At 41.5% G+C, this 19,300-nt stretch overlaps 1 protein-coding gene and 1 pseudogene across 1 annotated transcript; both read left to right on the top strand.

Moving 5' to 3' along the window:
* Positions 1–1,430: 1,430 nt before the first annotated feature.
* st14a (ST14 transmembrane serine protease matriptase a) lies at positions 1,431–14,124 on the top strand. The gene is made up of 19 exons (XM_027023667.3): positions 1,431–1,842; positions 4,771–4,930; positions 5,100–5,233; positions 6,654–6,724; positions 6,951–7,114; positions 7,226–7,255; positions 7,373–7,607; positions 8,043–8,188; positions 8,692–8,795; positions 8,903–9,006; positions 9,132–9,265; positions 9,417–9,521; positions 10,481–10,588; positions 10,750–10,866; positions 11,109–11,234; positions 11,360–11,543; positions 11,781–12,049; positions 12,709–12,845; positions 12,949–14,124. The coding sequence occupies exons 1-19, from the start codon at positions 1,798–1,800 to the stop codon at positions 13,108–13,110; spliced, it is 2,535 nt and encodes an 844-aa protein (XP_026879468.2). The 5' UTR covers positions 1,431–1,797; the 3' UTR covers positions 13,111–14,124.
* Positions 14,125–15,915: 1,791 nt separating this feature from the next.
* LOC113585902 (lipase member H-like) lies at positions 15,916–19,139 on the top strand (annotated as a pseudogene).
* Positions 19,140–19,300: the final 161 nt, after the last annotated feature.

Genomic DNA, 19,300 nt, shown 5'->3' with positions numbered 1-19,300 from the left:
CTGTAAAGGTGTAATGGCTGAGGTGTTCAATGTTTATGGTACATGGAGGACTGGGAAGGTGAGTGGGTTGTTGTATCATGTCATTGTGTAATGTGGTAGATCCAGATAGGGCTGGGTGTGTCACTAGTCATTAGTCACTGGGGAGACCAATATGGATATGCGGTGTTGGGTTATGCTTGGTGATGTATTACAAAAAAACAAACAAACGTGGAACGGCTGCCACTGAGCATACATTAATGGTGCTAGTGGGGCTGGGTGTGAGCTTATTCACTGGGGAGGCCAATCTGGATTTTACAGGTTAGGAAGTGACTGGCTGCATGGGGGCAGCGCAGCTGTGTGTGCTATTGCCATAGTGTGTAAGGCCCATATGGAACTGCTGGCACTAAGCATGTACTAGCAGTGTCAGTGGAACTGGGTACAACCTTATTCACCAGAGAAACTAGTTTGGGTTTACATTTAAAGAGCTGTGGCTTAGATTAAAAGTGAGCTTGGAGAAAGATGGGGTTGAAATTCCAGACCTCACTGTTGAGCCTTCTGGAGGTGTAGTGGGCTTAATTTGACGAAACGCCAAGCAACAGAGTTGTCCACCTGATGACCCCTGTGAAGCTCTAATGGGTTAGCACAGGATATTTGACATCATATCCTGTACCTGCACTATATAACTGTTGGTTGGTTGGTTGGTTGATTTGGCTTTTTGGTTTTTTTTATTTGTTACTTTTGAAATTTGTTACTTTGTTGAGCAATCAGCAAAGTAACACATTCACAGTACATGCATATTTATTTAGCTAATAAAGGAGAATATTAAAATAATGTTCAATATTGAAAAGGTAGCCTCTATCATCTCAAACAGAAGACATCCATTTAGCTTATTTGTAATCAAGGCTGGAATGTTAGACAGTCACACATTAATATAAAGAAACAGAACGTCAGACTCAAATGGTTTGTTGAGTAAATAAATTGTATTTTGTATCTTCTCACAACTTTGTCTATATATATATCTATATATATATATATATATATATATATATATATATATATATAATATACAACTTTGTCTCTCTCTCTCTCTCTCTCTCTCTCTCTCTCTCTCTCTCTATATATATATATATATATATATATATATATATATATATATATATATATATATATATATATATATATATATAAACATTTAATTAGCCTATTTTTATTTAGATGACTATTAAGTTATTAGAAATGATCAAACAACTTATTGCAGGCTACTTTTCTGTCAGTTTACTTTCAGGGGACCGATCTTCCTTAATCTCTATTGAGATATTAATTAGTTGAAGAAAACACTATTATTACGCAAAAAAACCCGTCAGGTTTGTAACGTCAGTCACTTGAGGGTGCTCACGTAGAGGAGCAGCCCTAGCTGCAGCGAAAACGTCATTTCCACATTTCCGTCTTTGGAGGAACACACCTATTGTTTGTTAACCTGACTCGGGTTTTTTTTCCTTTCGACACACGGTACCCTGTGTCTGTGAATACAATTACTTTTTTTTAGTCGTCTTGTGTGTTTGCTTGTTGATTGGATACGTTTACAGTTTTTATACCCACTGCACTTACTTTAAAGAAATTATATTTATCTGACGTCGACTTTTGTTTTTTACTTGTTTTGTGGTTGCACCTGCCGTGGACAACAAACACCAAAGCTGCTTGGCAGACTGGTTTTACTCGATGTGGAATTTGCCAAGAGCACTGAAACCTAAGGCGTAAAACGCAGCAAGAAACACAAAGTCCAAGTCACCAATTTATTTTTTACGGTGTCTTAAAGTTATGGACCCGATGGATTCAGGAATGCGGTACAACCCCAGTTCTTCGGTAGGCCTCAACATCACTTTGCGTTTCTGTGTTTTTTCCTCTCTAGTGGGTCACACTATGTATGTATGTATGTATGTATGTATGTGTATGTATGTGTATGTGTGTGTATGTGTATGTGTATGTATGTATGTGTATGTATGTATGTGTATGTGTGTGTGTGTGTGTGTGTGTGTGTGTGTGTGTGTGTGTGTTAGAAGTTAGGTGGAAATGAAACCCACTTCACAGTGCTGTCTACTATAAACAAAAATGATAAATAACAATGTTGAGCAGTTTATAACACAATAAATATTTACAAACCACGCTCCTCACTCCATATATTTGTTTTTGTTTTGTTTATTTTTTATTTTTTGCCATAATTACAATTATGATCTATATTTATATAGTAGACATAAGTTGTACCAATTGCTACTTTCATTTTCAGAGAACTTATAAGTAAAATACTTTTAGATATTTTAAAGCGGGGTCCACAGCACACAGGTATTTATGCATCAAATAAAATGTTTTGAGTTCTTGGATGGAGATATGAAAATGTAAAGATTATTCCAGGTGAGTAACTGCAGTGTGTACTGTACAGTGTAGTAAAATGTGGAGATATTCAATAGAGAGATTCAAAAGTGTAGTGAAGTAATACACAAGATTTGAAGGTCTTGTTTCTCTGGAAATGTATATGTAAGAGTGCATATACATGGATATATATTTTTGTGTGTGTTTGTATGTATGTATATATATATTATTTATATATATATATATATATATATATATATATATATATATATATATATATATATATAAATAATGAGAGAGAGAGAGATAACCAGGATGTTTATTTGTATCCTTGCACAACCTCTGTTTGAAATGTCCTTCATTTTGATTTATATGAATAATATTTCTAAGTATATTATGAGGGAGTATAGAACTGCTCCATCTCTACTACTCAGCCTTATCAGATAGGAGGTCAAGCTCAGCTGTTGAGCTCTAACGGGCTGGTGGCTTTTCTCTTTCTCCTGTGTATTGTATCAATAACATTATGGACATTCACTATGGGCTCTTTTAATTATGATCGATTAATTATAACACTGTGAGCTCGGTTGCTCTTCTCAGCAGATTTTGTTAGTGTCATAGACTTGCACTGTGGCATCAGTGTGTGTGTGTGTGTGTGTGTGTGTGTGTGTGTGTGTGTGTGTGTGTGTGTGTGTGTGTGTGTGTGTGTGTGATGTAAACATTCCTTTAGTCTGTTGTGGCATGCTGTAAGCCACAGGCATGGACCTGGGAATTCTTCTCTTGTACTGAAATGTGAGTTCATTTTCGGGGTGTTTTGGTGCACTACTGAAGAGAAGTAGTTAGTTAATGTCATATTCGTTTCACAGGCAGTGGAGATGTTTTCTGGTTCACTGTGAAGCATAAAACAAGTATGACTTTGTAATGACATTAGTTTGTTAACTTTGGTGCAGTTAGTTAATTGGATATTCGTATTGTGTCTAGTGTTTATAGGTGCTAGTAATACTCCGCCTATATACCTTTGCAACAGAACCCTTTAGATGGTAAATTATTTGTTAATTATGCTAATCTGCCCCACATATTACCTTACCTGGTTTTATGTATTTTTGCTCTTCAAACAGAAGTGAAATTTTAAAAGGTTTTTGTCATTTTAATTTTATATAATTTTTACTTAAATTAAATAGTGTAGTTGTACTCATTTGACTGAATCTGACAAGCTAAACACAGTGATGAGGACCAAAACCATGTTTTAATTGTTTATTTAATTGTTTCTGTGGTCATGGCACAAATCAGATTTGAGTTACCATTTTGTAACATCATAAACAGTGGACAGTTTGGATTGATATCTATTTGACTTGGTCCTGATACAGTAACATGAGGATACAGTCTTTCATCTGTGACTATTTCTGTTTATGCTTGAGTCATAGCTGAAGGGGGGGGACCAGGAAGTTATGGAGTGAAACTGTTGGAAGCAGTCATCTGACTAAGACACAAGTCATTCTGTTCTACCACACTGTGATACTGTTTGTCACGTTGTTGAAACAGTTGTGAAAAGCAAAAGAAAACAACTAGATAAGGATGTACTGTGATTATAGCGTGACAGATGACCCAGAGTAATTAAGCTCGTTAACAGCTCAGCTGTACTATACATTTGGCAGCTGTAATGTGTATAACTCTAGAATTCCAAGAGGAGATAGAAGTGTGAAGAAATTTTAGATATCTATATCACAAAATTAATATTTTTATATCACTACTAGTAGGACTATTACTGCTGCTGCTACTACTATTACTAATAATATTAATAACAATAATAATAAATATTTTCATATATTTTCCTTTTAGCTCAGTGTAAAAAAAATGCTCAGGGCTGCTAGTTGTTCAGATTTATTCCTTAATTTAGTTTGTTTATTTGTTTGTTGTGGAGGGGTGGGGTGGTCTTTAAATTCGAATGGGACAAATCCACCAATTGGCCAGTTTAACTCTCATATGTGCTGCTTTCCCAGCTCTTCCTCACACGCTCTTCAGCCGCAGGATAAAGTGCCCTCGCTGCCTGCCTCCTGACGCGCTCCTCGCCGCAGGGAATGTGCCAGCCAGTCGCTGGTCCTCCGGCAGCTATTCTCATTCACTCTGTTTGTCCTAATGGTGCTAAAACTGAAGCCTAACTGCAGCAGGAGGAAGAAAAATACAGGTTGTCTCTGCTGTAGTGTTCCCTGTAAAGCTCTAGGGTTCAGTACTTTGAGTAGTTTTTCTTCTGATCGACTACTTATTGGTTTTGCTGTGGAAGTGTGGAAATGACCTTCAGCCATTACTGATGGGATTTATTAGTTAGAAATTGAACAGCCATAAAGCAGCAAGTGCACTAAGATACTGAGCAAAGCCAGTGTAAATTTAGACTGGTTCCTGTGTTGGTTCTGTCGCTCACTCGTTCAGGACAAGGACTGGGAGAAGGAAGTCATGTTCCTGCCAGCATCAGACTCCAAGAAGCTAGAGAAGAAGCGTCGCCCAGGGAAGGTGGGCAGCATCATTGGCCTGGTGGTCTTCACGGCCGTCCTGGCTTTGATGATCGGCCTGATGGTGTGGCATTTCCACTGTAAGCTTCTATACACCACCCATATTTTCATTATGAACACTGTGTTCATAATGGAGCCGAAACTAGCAGAGTCTATCGTTATCTAAAAAATGTGTGTAAAAAAATATTTGCAATATATCTGTGAATAGTGTGCATTGTTGTTCATCTCATCTCATTTGTGGTCTTGTAGACCGTAGGGATTCGAAGATGAAGATGAAGATGTACAGTGGCGCTATGCACATCACAAATCAGGTGTTTGACAATGCTTATGACAACCCCAACAGCACGCAGTTTAAGGCCCTGGCAAAACAGGTAGCAACTCAGGTAAGAGCCAGTGTCAGATCTCTAAGATAGAGATCAGTCGCTGAGTATAACCTACGATCAGTTAAGCTCAGTGTCAGATCTCCAAGATGGAGATCAGTCGCTGAGCATAACCTACGATCAGTTAAGCTCAGTGTCAGATCTCCAAGATGGAGATCAGTCGCTGAGCATAACCTACGATCAGTTAAGCTCAGTGTCAGATCTCCAAGATGGAGATCAGTCGCTGAGCATAACCTACGATCAGTTAAGCTCAGTGTCAGATCTCCAAGATGGAGATCAGTCGCTGAGCATAACCTACGATCAGTTAAGCTCAGGGTCACATCTCTAAGATGGAGATCAGTCGCTGAGCATAACCTACGATCAGTTAAGCTCAGGGTCACATCTCTAAGATGGAGATCAGTCGCTGAGCATAACCTACGATCAGTTAAGCTCAGGGTCACATCTCTAAGATGGAGATCAGTCGCTGAGCATAACCTACGATCAGTTAAGCTCAGGGTCACATCTCTAAGATGGAGATCAGTCGCTGAGCATAACCTACGATCAGTTAAGCTCAGGGTCAGATCTCCAAGATGGAGATCAGTCGCTGAGCATAACCTACGATCAGTTAAGCTCAGGGTCACATCTCCAAGATGGAGATCAGTCGCTGAGCATAACCTACGATCAGTTAAGCTCAGGGTCACATCTCCAAGATGGAGATCAGTCGCTGAGCATAACCTACGATCAGTTAAGCTCAGGGTCACATCTCCAAGATGGAGATCAGTCGCTGAGCATAACCTACGATCAGTTAAGCTCAGGGTCACATCTCCAAGATGGAGATCAGTCGCTGAGCATAACCTACGATCAGTTAAGCTCAGGGTCACATCTCCAAGATGGAGATCAGTCGCTGAGCATAACCTACGATCAGTTAAGCTCAGGGTCACATCTCCAAGATGGAGATCAGTCGCTGAGCATAACCTACGATCAGTTAAGCTCAGGGTCACATCTCTAAGATGGAGATCAGTCGCTGAGCATAACCTACGATCAGTTAAGCTCAGGGTCACATCTCCAAGATGGAGATCAGTCGCTGAGCATAACCTACGATCAGTTAAGCTCAGGGTCACATCTCCAAGATGGAGATCAGTCGCTGAGCATAACCTACGATCAGTTAAGCTCAGGGTCACATCTCCAAGATGGAGATCAGTCGCTGAGCATAACCTACGATCAGTTAAGCTCAGGGTCACATCTCCAAGATGGAGATCAGTCGCTGAGCATAACCTACGATCAGTTAAGCTCAGGGTCACATCTCCAAGATGGAGATCAGTCGCTGAGCATAACCTACGATCAGTTAAGCTCAGGGTCACATCTCTAAGCCACTTTATGCTCAGTGTCAGATCTCTAAGATCAGTTTCTTTTTTCATTGCTGTTTTTGTTTTTACATCTGTAGTTGAGAAACATCTACTCCAAGACTCCACCATTGCATAAGTTTTATGTTGACTCTACCGTACAAGCCTTCAGGTACAGTTATTGGACTGGTAAAGTGAACTCACTTGTACAAGCCATTAGACAACTATACTATTCAAATATTATGTTATTGCACAACTAATAGAACATATTAAAAGACAACCTCAGCCTTTTTCTAGTGTTTATCTTGTACTGTACAACCATTTGCATGTAGATGCGTTCATTCTTAATGTTGATCATGTTGGTTTGTTTGTCTCCCCATGCCGTGTGCTGTCCTCAGTGAGGGCAGCGTAATGGCATATTATCTGTCCGAGTTCCATGTCCCAGCTTCCCAGGAGGCTACTGTGGATTCTACCATGAGCACCATAAACGACATTATAAGCAAACAGCAGCGCTCCTCAAATCTGCAAGGAAGCCTGGTCTTTGACAGCATAGTGACTTCAGGTACAATGCAATAATTGTCGAAACTCCCATTAATCACTAAGAATGATGAGCTGAGAATATGATGGCTTTACTATCCTGGGCTTCACTCATTGCGGCCTTTTCTGTTGACAGCTGTGGATTCACGCATGTTCTCAAAGGCTTGTGAGTTTCGCTTATTTTTTCTTTGAATCGGTGCTGATTTACGTGCATCATGGGCAGGTGTCTGTAATGAAGCAAGACGGTGTTTTGTAGTGGCTGAATTGGCACCTCTCTTCGCAGCGTTTCAGAGGTACAGCACCCGCCTCGTGTCAGACCAGTCACAGGTGATCGATTCGCCAGGGTTTCCCAACTACCCGTACCCATCAAACACAGCAGTGCAGTGGCAGCTACGAGCTGACCCAGGCAGCGTCATCATTCTGAACTTCAGCACCTTCCGCCTGGAGGCAAACTGCCAGAACGACTCTGTGAAGGTGTATGACTCGCTGGCCCCCATCGAGAGTCGCCTCATGGCTGAGTAAGTGGAGACTGATGGGGTCTTTCCTAAATGTTTTAAGAGTCTGCGAAAGGTTAGATTCATGTTCACTGTGTGATCTAATATGTAATGGAAAAAAACATCTAGGCATGTTAAATGATGAGGTATAAAGATATCAAAAGTTAAAAATTCCGAGAACTAGCTAAAGCGCAACATATGAAGACCTGGTGTGGAATTAAGGTAGGAAGAGAACTGGTGTAAGTTTAGCTGTCTTCTAGGGCAGTTGATTGATAGGATTGACACTCTTTCCTCTTATGCTTGATATGAGGTCTTGTTTATCAATTTTCTTATGAATGTAGCACCATCTGGTTATAATACAAGAAGATGAATATGAATACACAGAAACATAAAGCATTATTGCTGAGTCAAACAGATGTCTAGCACTGTTGTTGAATTTTTTATTTTTTTTTTAAACAGGCAATGTGGAATATACAACCAGAATAGTTTTCTCAGCTTCCTCTCTTCGGGAAATGTGATGCTGATCACCCTGGTTACCAACGAGGAGGGCAATTATCCTGGCTTCAGAGCATTTGCATCTCAGGTGGCAAAGGCCAACTCTAAAGGTACAGAGGAGAACTGGGCTAGGGAATTGGTCTTTGACTGAGCTAGGTAATCAGTCTAGGACTCTGATAGCAAACTACGCTAGAGAACTGGTCAAGGGAAGTGGTCCAGGAAACTGATAGGGAGGTGGCCTTGGATGCTCAGGAAAGGTGTGTAGGGCATGGGTGGAGAAGTTATCTATGGAACTGGGCCAGGGATCTACTCTAGCAAATGGCTAAGAGTATTTTCTAGAACACTTCTTAGAAACTGGTCCAGACAAATATATATCTTCTAGAATCAAAATTCAGAACTCATTGTGGCTGCATCATCATATCCTGAAGCATTTGATAGAAACATTTTTTTTAAATGCTGGCAAAATGTCTCAAAGTAATAGTTAAATAATCTACCAGTACAGGACTGGGTGAGGTGTTGGGGTGGGATTCAGGCAAGCCTTGCAACACCTTAGAGCTGGACAGTCCTTAGTCCCTTTTAAAACTTGCCCTGTCCTTGTTCTCTCTGCATACAGCGACAACTTGTGGTGGAGCTTTGAGTGGAATGTCTGGAACCTTAAAATCTCCCAACTACCCCAACTATTACCCTCCCCTGATCAAGTGTGAGTGGACCATCCAGGTGAGACAGGCTCTCAAACCTTCATTAATATCCAGTTATGACTTATGTTATCCAGTTATGTCATGACTTCAGTGGGTGGATTAACATTTCATTTTTCCATCTTGAAGGTTCCAGCTAATATGCATGTGAAGCTGGTTTTCTCCAAATTCATGATGTCTGTGGGTATGCCAAACTCCTGTCTGAAGGATTATGTCCAGGTCAATGATGAAAAGTGAGTGATGATGCCTTCTGCTGGATTTTCGCAGTGTTACTAAGATCCCATTTGTGACATAATGAGGTATTGAGAATTGACACTGTTTTTTTTGTGTGTGTGCATGTGCTTCTGTTTGTCTACAGATTGTGTGGTGACCTGCCTTCTAACACAGTGAAGACCAGTAACTCAAACCAAATGACTATAGTGTTCTACTCTGACGCATCACACGTGGACAGAGGCTTTAATGCCACCTACTCAGCCTTTGAACCCACTAACCGTAAGAGTCCTGCAGACACCATCCGGAGCTCATGTGGCGCCTATTCTGCGTCTGTCGTACATGTCATACGTTACAGGTGCTAGATCATTAGCTGCACAGGGAGTGAACTAAATGCAGCTTAAACAGCTAATGCTGTGACATTTGCCCTCAGCCTGCCCGGATAAGTTCCTGTGCAACAACAAACGCTGTGTCAACATAGCCCTGCGCTGTGACGGCTGGAATGACTGTGGAGACAGCAGTGATGAAAAGAACTGCCGTGAGAGAACACACACACACACACACACAGAGCAGCGATGAGAGAAATGAGTGGAAATACAGGTCTATTCTTCTAAGGTTCACTTGTTCCTGGGAATCTGCTCTGGCTCCGGCAGGAGCAGCAGCACCTTGTTGGTGGAAATGTGATCTCACACACACACACACACACACACACTCATATCTCTATTGCTAGAAGGCAGAACCAGCTGGATTTCACAAAAATTCAATAACGCACAAGAATTTCATATAGGATGCAGTCGGCAGTGCCACCTCTTGGCCCTGTTTGAGATTTCTGCATGTGGCCCTAAAGAAAGGGGACAGATTCTTATGGAGTGAGTCTAGATGGACCTGTGGTGGGTTGGAATAATAATGTGTATTAACACACACATTGCAGGCCTTTCAGCTCAAATCATCACTATTCTAATGTGATTTATGCATTGAATGCCCTTTTTGTTAAATATGCCTATGCTAGAGCGGTACCCACCTAGAGTTGTGCATAATGCACTGCCGTGTATTTCAGTCATTTGTAATTTGTAATCCATGACTGTCATACTCTGGAGGCAGTAGACTGAATGTACCAGAGTCCAGTACCTTGTGAAAGTTGTGCCAACCTTTACTGGCCTCTTATAAGTGACTGGGTTTTTACAGAGCAGCAGGAGTTAGCTGAGTGCTTTTTATTAGACATTTGAACTGTAAATGCACTTGTAAGTCCTGACTATGCAAAACCCTTAAGAATACAGCATAAATTGCGTTTACAATACCAGCATTTACAATATGCAGCATTTACAATACCATACAATAGATGTCACCTGCTTGTTCAACAAAAAGAGGCCATTCATAGATGTCACTGTATTCAGAATACAAGACCAGTTCCCAACTTATGCACGTGCACATAAGTAGGATGTGTAATTAATTTGCGTGTGTGTGTGCGCGTGTGTGTGTGTGTCTTTACTAATTTAGAGTGTGACAGTACCATGATCAGCTGTAAGAATGGTTTGTGTAAGCCCATGTTCTGGAAGTGTGATGGCGTTGATGACTGTGGAGACAAGACTGATGAAATGAACTGTGGTAAGACAGCTTGCTTGGCTTCATGTCTCTTCTGCCTGTAGCCATCTATACAGAGCTACAGCCCTTTCCCTGCTGGATCTGTGTGTCATTCCACACAGAATGCTGTGTGCTTGGCGTTTTTCTCTCACCCGCCTGCCTTCTTTTTACTCTCCTTGTTACAGCCTCTTGTAAGGCAGGTGAGTTTGCATGTGCAAATGGTGTCTGTATCTTGGAGAAGCAGAAGTGTGATCAAAAAGACGACTGCGGCGATCATTCGGACGAAACTGATTGTGGAAGAAGTAAGTTCATTTGCATCAATTAAATTGATTAAAAAGCAGAATTCAGAATGCCAGCTTGAGCTGAAACCCACAGCCTTTGTATGTAAAAATAAATAAATAAATAATTTCGCTCGCATGTAAAAATTCTCAAACATGGCCTGCGCGTTCTCTTTTGAAACGCTGGAAGAGGACTAGTCCTTGTGGATCGTTGTGGGTGTGGTTATGGTAATGCGCATTTTATTTCTGTATCCCCGCTTTGTCAGTGTCCACCCATGCATGTCTGGCGACCAATTACAAATGCCAGAATGGCCAGTGCGTAACTAAGGAGAACCCAGAGTGTGATGGCGAGAACGACTGTGAGGATGGTTCTGATGAGAACACCTGTGGAAGTAAGGCACATTTATGGCTTGGGCGGAGATTCCAGTAGTTATCTTTTGTGTGAAGCCTCTTAGCTGGGTGTATTAATGACGTTTCTCTTGCCCCGCCCCTCCCCTGCCTTCCTGTTTCCTTCCAGACTGTGGAAAGCACCCTATTAAAACCTCTCGCATAGTGGGTGGGCAGGATGCAACAGAGGGGGAGTGGCCTTGGCAGGTCAGCCTTCACATCAAGAACTCTGTGCATGTGTGCGGTGCGTCATTAATCAGCGAGAGCTGGCTTGTGACTGCAGCTCACTGCGTCCAGGACGAACCCAAAATGAAGTAAGCTCCACCTCCATCACACCTGGAAATTAAGTTTCCTGATTCATAGTCACTGTCAGGTTCACACACTTGCATAATATCCCGCCAATCATTTATGTTTATATCAGATATACAGCACTAACCATGACTCACTTGTAAGCGCCTGTTAATGTGTTTGCTATTGCTTCACTGTGGTTGTAGTTATGATATGGCTGCTGCTGCTGTTTGTTGTTTATTCTTCTGTTTTTGTGTGTGGAGGCTCTCTCAGCCAGGGACGTGGGAGGTCTACCTGGGCCTCCATTCTCAGAAACAGCTGGACAAAGCTGTGAAGCGCTACCTTAAACGGGTCATCGGCCACCCCAGTTACAACGAATACACCTATGACTTCGACATCGCTCTGATGGAGCTGGACCAGCCCGTCAAATTCACCGACACCATCCGACCCATCTGCCTCCCCTCTGCCACCTACGTGTTCCCCGTGGGCAAGTCGGTGTGGATCACAGGCTGGGGCGCCACCAGGGAGGGAGGTGAGGGCCACACTGGCTCACGTTCATGCTTACCATGCCTTAACCACGGTTGCTGCTTCTGGATGACTGTGGTTATATTTAGGAGTTTTGTTTGACAGTGAGCAGATGCCCCCTAGGGGCTCGGTTTGGAAGTGAAAGGGGCACGTATGAAATCATTAAAACTGGCATATATATAACTCTGTGAGGTGCCAGACAGCTCCAAGACTGCCGAAGCCCAAGATCAGAACACATGTCCTCCACTGATGCGTCTAGGCATATTTACACTGTTAAATGTGGTTTGTAAAGAATGCATGTAGTAAGAGCAATAATTGGGATATTAATTGTGGCTGAAATTAACTGATTAATTAACCTTAGAATTAAACTAATAGTTAATGATACTAAATTAATAGTCCCATTAATCTTGTTTGTGTCTACACCTATATACCACCAACCTATCCTCTTAAATCTCTAAGGAAAGTAATAACAACTTGTGACCAGGCTTTTGCTCTCATGTGTCTAGCACACTAAAGTTATTTGCTGTACACAATAAAAGCTGTGTGTGTGTGTGTGTGTGTGTGTGTGTGTGTGTGTGTGTGTGTGTGTGTGTGTGTGTGTGTGTGTGTGTGTGTGTGTGTGTGTGTGTGTGTGTGTGTGTGTGTGTGTGTGTGTGTGTGTGTCAGGATCTGGTGCAATGGTGTTGCAGAAGGCAGAGGTGCGCATCATCAACAGCACTGTGTGTAATTCCCTAATGAACGGACAGATCACCTCACGCATGATGTGTGCTGGAGTCCTAGCTGGTGGGGTTGATGCCTGTCAGGTGGGTTGTTCTCGCTCCCTCTCGCACTCTCATCCCTCCACAGTCTGATGCTTACACTCCCCAGCCCATGTTTGGTTACATCCCATTTCATTCGTTTCCCCAGGGTGACTCGGGTGGCCCCCTTTCCAGTTCCATTCCCGCTGGGCGAATGTTTCTGGCCGGTGTGGTAAGCTGGGGCGACGGATGTGCCCGCAGGAACAAGCCTGGCATTTATAGCACCGTCCCCAAATTCCGTGCCTGGATCAAAGAGCAAACGGGAGTTTAACTTCAGGAGAACAGGCCACGGCTCGACGGGGCTTCCGACGCACCAGGACTTCAGCAGTGACTGGCTGGCTGACTCCAGTTTTTGCTCATTTGTGCCTATGAAAACAAAAGGGCAAAAGAGATGTGCCTTTTTAATATATAAAAAATGTAGATGCTGAGACTGTCGCTGAAATGGGGTCAATCATGTATTTGACTTTGGGGGACGATTAGCCTTGAAGCAGCATTTTTAACCATCTCGTCTGTGGTTTTATTACTGATCCCTGCCTCTGTAGTCCGTACAGTACACAGGACCGACGGGCTGTGTCATGATTTTTAAGTGCGTTTTTGCTATTGCGTGGTCAACTGTTTTAAAATTGTAAATTAAGGGAAGCATCAGGGATTTATTTTACTTCATGTAAATAAATTTGACCTATAAATATGTTGTTTCTTGTTAATGAATTGTTTGGAAAACCTTATTACCCATGTGGTTGTAGATAGTAATAAATGTGTCTGATTGTTATTGCTGTACCTAGATGCCTTTTAGTTTGGTTTTGTTTATGTGGGCTGTTTCTTCAGGAGATGCATGCCTCATAAAGACAAACTCAATGCTCCATTACATACATTCATAAATGTGAAAAATGCTTCTCTTCACTCTTCTGTATCATTCCTTTTTAACTGAGTAAATGTGACATTTTCTGAGGACCTTGTTGCAACTTTTGAGATAGATGGATGTAAAATAACAATTTATATAATGGACAGCTCCAAACTCAGATGCCAATATGAAGATGTGTGTACTGGATGGATTTGGTTTTGTCTGTCAAAGGCCTTAGTTATTTGTTCCAAAACCAGCTTAACAAAGAAAATGTATTTTTCAGGTTTGTAAAAATTATGCAAAGCACTTGAAGTGAACATCTTTGTATATCAGAAAATTTGCCTTTTAAAATAAGACTGTCCCTGCTCTCTTGGATTACTTTGTGCTTTGTAATATTTAAATTTTGCAAATGTTTATTATCCAATAAAATATCTGTCCGGTGAATGTTTTATATACACTGTCCATCAGTATCTTTTACTCAAGGTGCTTTTCTGCCTTTAATAATTTATTTACATTTATCTTCTGCTATTCCAACATAAACAGAACCACAGCATATTTTATTATTGGAAAATGCACTCATGAACTACACTATCCTGTTGTAAGATCTGACTATGAATTTGCCTGTGGAAGTTACCAGGCATTAATGGTGTGGGATTGCCACTGGATGAATGCAAGGCGGCAGTGTGTCTTCTGTTGGTTGGTGTGTGAGATTGTAAGTCCGTTATACTGGGTCAGATACGTGCATATTTGCATTTTGTGTGTGTGTGTGTGTGTGTGTGTGTGCTGTAATGGTGAGAGTAAGGATGTGTATGAAGGAGTCTGCAAGGCCAATGAGTCGTGGTTTAGCTTCGTGGCAGTTTCTTCTCTGTCTTATCCCGAACCTGAGCCAAGGTAAAACCTCTCTCACCTTACCTGGTAAAACTTTATCCAGACTCAGGTTAAACTTATAAGGCATGTGCTCTGTTGTCAAAAGTTGCAGCAGAAGTAGCCCAACTCATGTTTACTTCATAATAAATGACCCAGCGGATTAAAATATAATAAGTGTGGCCAAAAAAAATCATAATTTAATGAAAGTAATGATATTTTACAAAGTACATGTTTTTTAATTGTTGCAGTGCTTGTGTTCTAGTTTGGTTGTGCTGTTATGCTATTGTACCAGTGAAGTCGAGTTGCCATTCTGTTCTTGGTGGCACACACATATGCCCATACAAGGTTTCCCACTCAGGTTTTTCCTGTTTTTCAAGGGGTTTTTTTCAGTAATTAATGGCGCTTTCGAAAATGGCATTATGTCATGTCACGTGGTAAGCAAAAATGTTGCAAATCTGTTCTGTTTTTCTCGCAAATATCACTGGGTTATTTGAATTATGAGCTCGTAAACGACGCAGTGATATTTGGGGGGAAAACATGCATAGTGGTAGCAGCTTTTATTGGTGTTTTGCAGTCAAAGTTGGCACACTCTTCTACAGATATAAAATGTAAAAGATAAAATCAAGTGGCATACACATCTACATAATTTACTTAACATGCCCATGTCTCGTAGTATGTTACAATGCATAAAACCTACGCCATTACGACAAATCCTAAATATACAATTATAGTAAATAATTGTAGTTATTCATATTATCATATATAATGTATATTTATTGGTAAGTCTAGTACAATAAAATGGAAGCTGAAATAGGAAATGGAGTGTACAAATTAAACAAATCTGTTCATATCTTCCCTGAAGAGAAGAGATTCCCAATGTATTGACGTCACGCTGGTGACGTAAGATGTTCCAAAGAGAACACACCATACCTTCTGTTGCACACGTCCCATTTGTGATGATAATGAGTTTGTCAAACCAACACCGGTCTAATATAGTCAGCATTACTGAGAAACCCTTAATACATTTGACAAGAAACAACATTCTGATGGCACTTGCTTTCGCAGCTTTTACTTAGTCATTCCACTGGAGAGTTTGCTGACCCTTACTTTAATTATGCAGAACAGAAATGGGGATGTTCATTTGAAAATGCGGCTTTGATGGTCAATTAATAGTTGAAGGTGGACCAGGTGTTTAGCTTAACAAGAGCCTACATCTTCCAAGAATGATGGCTGCTTCATTATTATTTTTTTTTAACAAAAGTATTGATTTGGTACATTTTTGCTTACCACAGGATGTGATGAGTAGTTTTCAAAAAATCCTTTAACCTTTCTCATTAACAGAAAATATTTAGTCCCAAAATACCTAATATGGGCATAAAAGTATGGAGCAAGACTTCAGCAATCTATAGTGGAACTTGTCATTGCTTAGATGCACTGTGCCATAGTGACTGACTCTTTTATTAATATCACAGTTCTGTAATATTCTATAGTTTTCTGTGTCGTGTAAATTCTGGAGTATCCTGTACATTTCCTCACGAAATCATTTCATTCCTCAGGGGATGGAGGAAAGTGTTCGGAGTTCCTACGCCTTCACCCATCTTCACCTGCTGTGCAACTGCTGTGGTTTGCACGAGAGAGCCCTTGTGGTCTTCCATTCTCCCTACCACCTGGCCTTCCGCAGCATGTGTGGGACCCAGAGAGACCCACGGTGGTCATTGCCCCAGGCAGACGAGCCACTACAGGGCCACCCCGCTGGGTGAGGACCATGGCCCACGAGCTCTGGGCTGTTGGCCAGGAGAATGTCCTCGCTGTGGACTGGCTGGTTCCAGCTGATATGGAGCTGACTGAAGCAGCTAAACAGATCGGGAAGAAGCTGGCTCAAGCCATCCAGCAGCTGCTGGTAAGGGGCCAGATCCCATCACATATACCGTCTCAATGTGAGAGGCCAGGGTCCTTAATATACACACAAACTGTCTTAATGTGCTATACAGCTGCATGTGAAGCAGTTGGATTTCACTTATTCACAAAATGGATTTTTTTTTCCCCCCATCATCTACTGATTCTGGTGTATAGATAATATGCTGTATTTCCTTTAGGTTAAGGGGTCAGCCCCAGATATGTTTCACTTGATTGGCTTTGGAGTTGGAGCACATATTGCTGGCATTGCTGGCTCCAGTAGGAATGGCACTATTAGCAGAATTACAGGTACAGATATTTAGCTGTTCCAATTTTAATAATCATATCAAAATATCACCTCATCACCTAAAGATGCCAGAAGGATTTTAGTACATAAAGAAGGCCACTAATAGTGAAAGCAGGCAAAGCTAGCATGGCTCCCCTGTTGAGCTCACTGTTGAGGACTTTGGCACAACGGTAACGTCCGATGGGTCAGCCATTAACACTTCACAGTGACGTTAGGCGCAGTGTTTTGAGATCCTGTTTTGCTTTGCATAATCCCTCCAAACATTTAATCGCTCTGTGCATTTCCTGTTTTAAGATCATTTTTAAACAACTTCTGCGCTACAGTATAACCCTAGCTATCTTAAATTGTACATAGAGCACAATGATAATTCAGTAAATTAGACACAGGATTAACTAGAAATCAGGATTAACTATTAGACACTGCTTACACAACATTGCACAAATGTTATTGTTATTCATGGATGTTTCTGCTAGTCAGGCCTCGATCCTTTTGTGCCTGTTTTCTGGAGCCAACAGTTCAGTCCACCTGGATTACACCGATGCGCAGTATGTCGATGTGATCCATACCAACTTCAATCGTGAGATGCATTTCCACACACGTTTAGATGCACTGCAGATGGTCTCCTGTCTGCCAGCATATACTGGTGACATTTGGCTTTGTTTTGGTGTAACTATGTACTCTCCTGCAGCTATTGAGCCCATGCCTGCTCTTGGGTTCTCCAGACCTCTTGGCCATGTTGATTTCTACACTGGCAGTGGATCCAGGTTACCAGGATGTCCCAAAGGACTTTTCAAAAGTAAACTGTTTTAAGGGCAACGGTGGGAACTATCAAAAGGGAACTGAAATGAATATTTATTAAATTGACTCTTCAAGGTCAACCCGTGCCTCTTTCTGATCTACGTTTAACCATTTTGTGGTAGGAGAACAATACCTGCTATGCAGCCATCAGCGTGCCTGGAAGATTTACATCAGCTCCATTCAGAGACCCTGTCATCATTTAGCATTCCCCTGCCAGTCGCTGGAGCACTTCCAGCGTGCACACTGTACACTCTGCCGCTGGCCTGGCCTCAGTACCTGCCCAGAAATGGGTGAGAGGCCGCCTTCAGAGTGTTCTCAGACACACACTCGCTCCTCTCATTCTTTCACTCATTCCTGTTACACTTATTCCACTGTCACGGTCATGCATGCACTTATGTTGCCATCTTTACAGTTCTCTTTTTGTCCCTCATTACCCTTCAGGATATGACATCACTTGGCTTCCTACCAGTCGGCCCCTCCCATTCCAGCCCCTGACTGCATTTCTGGTCATTTCATCTCCTCCACCTTACTGTGGGTAGGAGTTATTTACCTCCTAGTCATTTGGTCAGCTTGGTCTCAACAAGTGAAATGAAGTCTAACACTTGGTGTGATGTCTCTTGTTCTAGTCACTCCTTTCCTGCTGGAACTCAGTGTTGGAGGGAACATCTCAATGCAGGCCAGGCTCCATGTTCAGCTCCATGTTCAGTCACCATGTCAACCAATACGTTGGTGTCAGGGTGAGGAAGACAACAGTTACCGGTTTTTATTTGGTCAGTCATGAGAACGCGCCACGCCATTCCAATTTAAAGTTAAAGGCAAACTCGTCGAGTCTGTTTCAGGCCTGACATGATGCAGTTTGTTGCACACAAGGTCTATCGGTTTATGGTCTCAGCGGACACTGCTGGAGATTTTCAGACCATTTCACTTGAGTTCAGCACTCAGCGTTTGCTTTACTTTGAATGGAGGAAAAGGAGTCTTTGGATTCGCCATCTTCTGCTGTCCTATCTGGCCATAGACAGAAGGTACTTTATTAACAGTTATTATAAAACAATGCGCATATGAAATAGTTAACAATTACATCTTAATATGTTATAATCATCATAATGTTATTACACAGTCGGTGTACTTTAACGGGATATGATTCTCTCCATAGGATTGCTTTCCAAGCATGGAATTTAACAGCAGTGGAAAACCAAAAGGTTGTAGTAGCGCTAGAGAGGATTTTGGTGTAGAGAGACTGGGCACATTTGAGCAAGTTGGGATGTTGCTGTCATATCAAGTTTATCAAGTTTATCCATACTCTTCGGGGTTTTAACTCTGCAGAGCTTCTGACCATAACTGAGTTAGACCAAGACTCTGCAAGATATTAAATAAGAGTAAAATTGTTCTGCATAAGGCAATATAACATATACAATGAGGAACACAGCACAAAACAAACAGACTTGTAGAACACAGGAACACAGCACAGCACACAGACTTTTGGCCCTGTGTAGCTGTAGCTTTGAGTCGTTTGAATTTAACTTAAGGTATGTAGCTGTTCTGTAAGGTATAAGGAATATGGCTGTATGTCTCAATAAAATATTTCCCAACTGTTCTTTCATTCATTCGTTCGGTTTTTTTTTTTTTGTTGTTTTTTTTTTGGTTTTTTTTTGGTTGCTTGTAAAAGAATCATTTAAAGAATAGTTCATTTAAAAGAACAATATACTCTGCTTTCTGCTTTGGTATCAATGCACCTGTGTTGTTTTGAAGGCG

The sequence above is a fragment of the Electrophorus electricus genome, chromosome 6, assembly GCF_041902795.1.
Source record: "Electrophorus electricus isolate QZ-2024a chromosome 6, ASM4190279v1, whole genome shotgun sequence".
In the NCBI taxonomy this organism is placed as follows: domain Eukaryota; kingdom Metazoa; phylum Chordata; class Actinopteri; order Gymnotiformes; family Gymnotidae; genus Electrophorus; species Electrophorus electricus.
Note: the sequence above shows the minus strand (reverse complement) of the source record. Positions and strands in the feature narration are given on the sequence as shown.

Coding starts and splice junctions, on each gene's coding strand:
- st14a (XM_027023667.3), top strand. CDS start 1,798: ATGGACCCGATGGATTCAGGAATGCGGTACAACCCCAGTTCTTCG. Junction 8,189..8,691: donor GGCAAAGGCCAACTCTAAAG/GTACAGAGGAGA, acceptor CTCTGCATACAG/CGACAACTTGTGGTGGAGCT. Junction 10,589..10,749: donor GACTGATGAAATGAACTGTG/GTAAGACAGCTT, acceptor TCCTTGTTACAG/CCTCTTGTAAGGCAGGTGAG.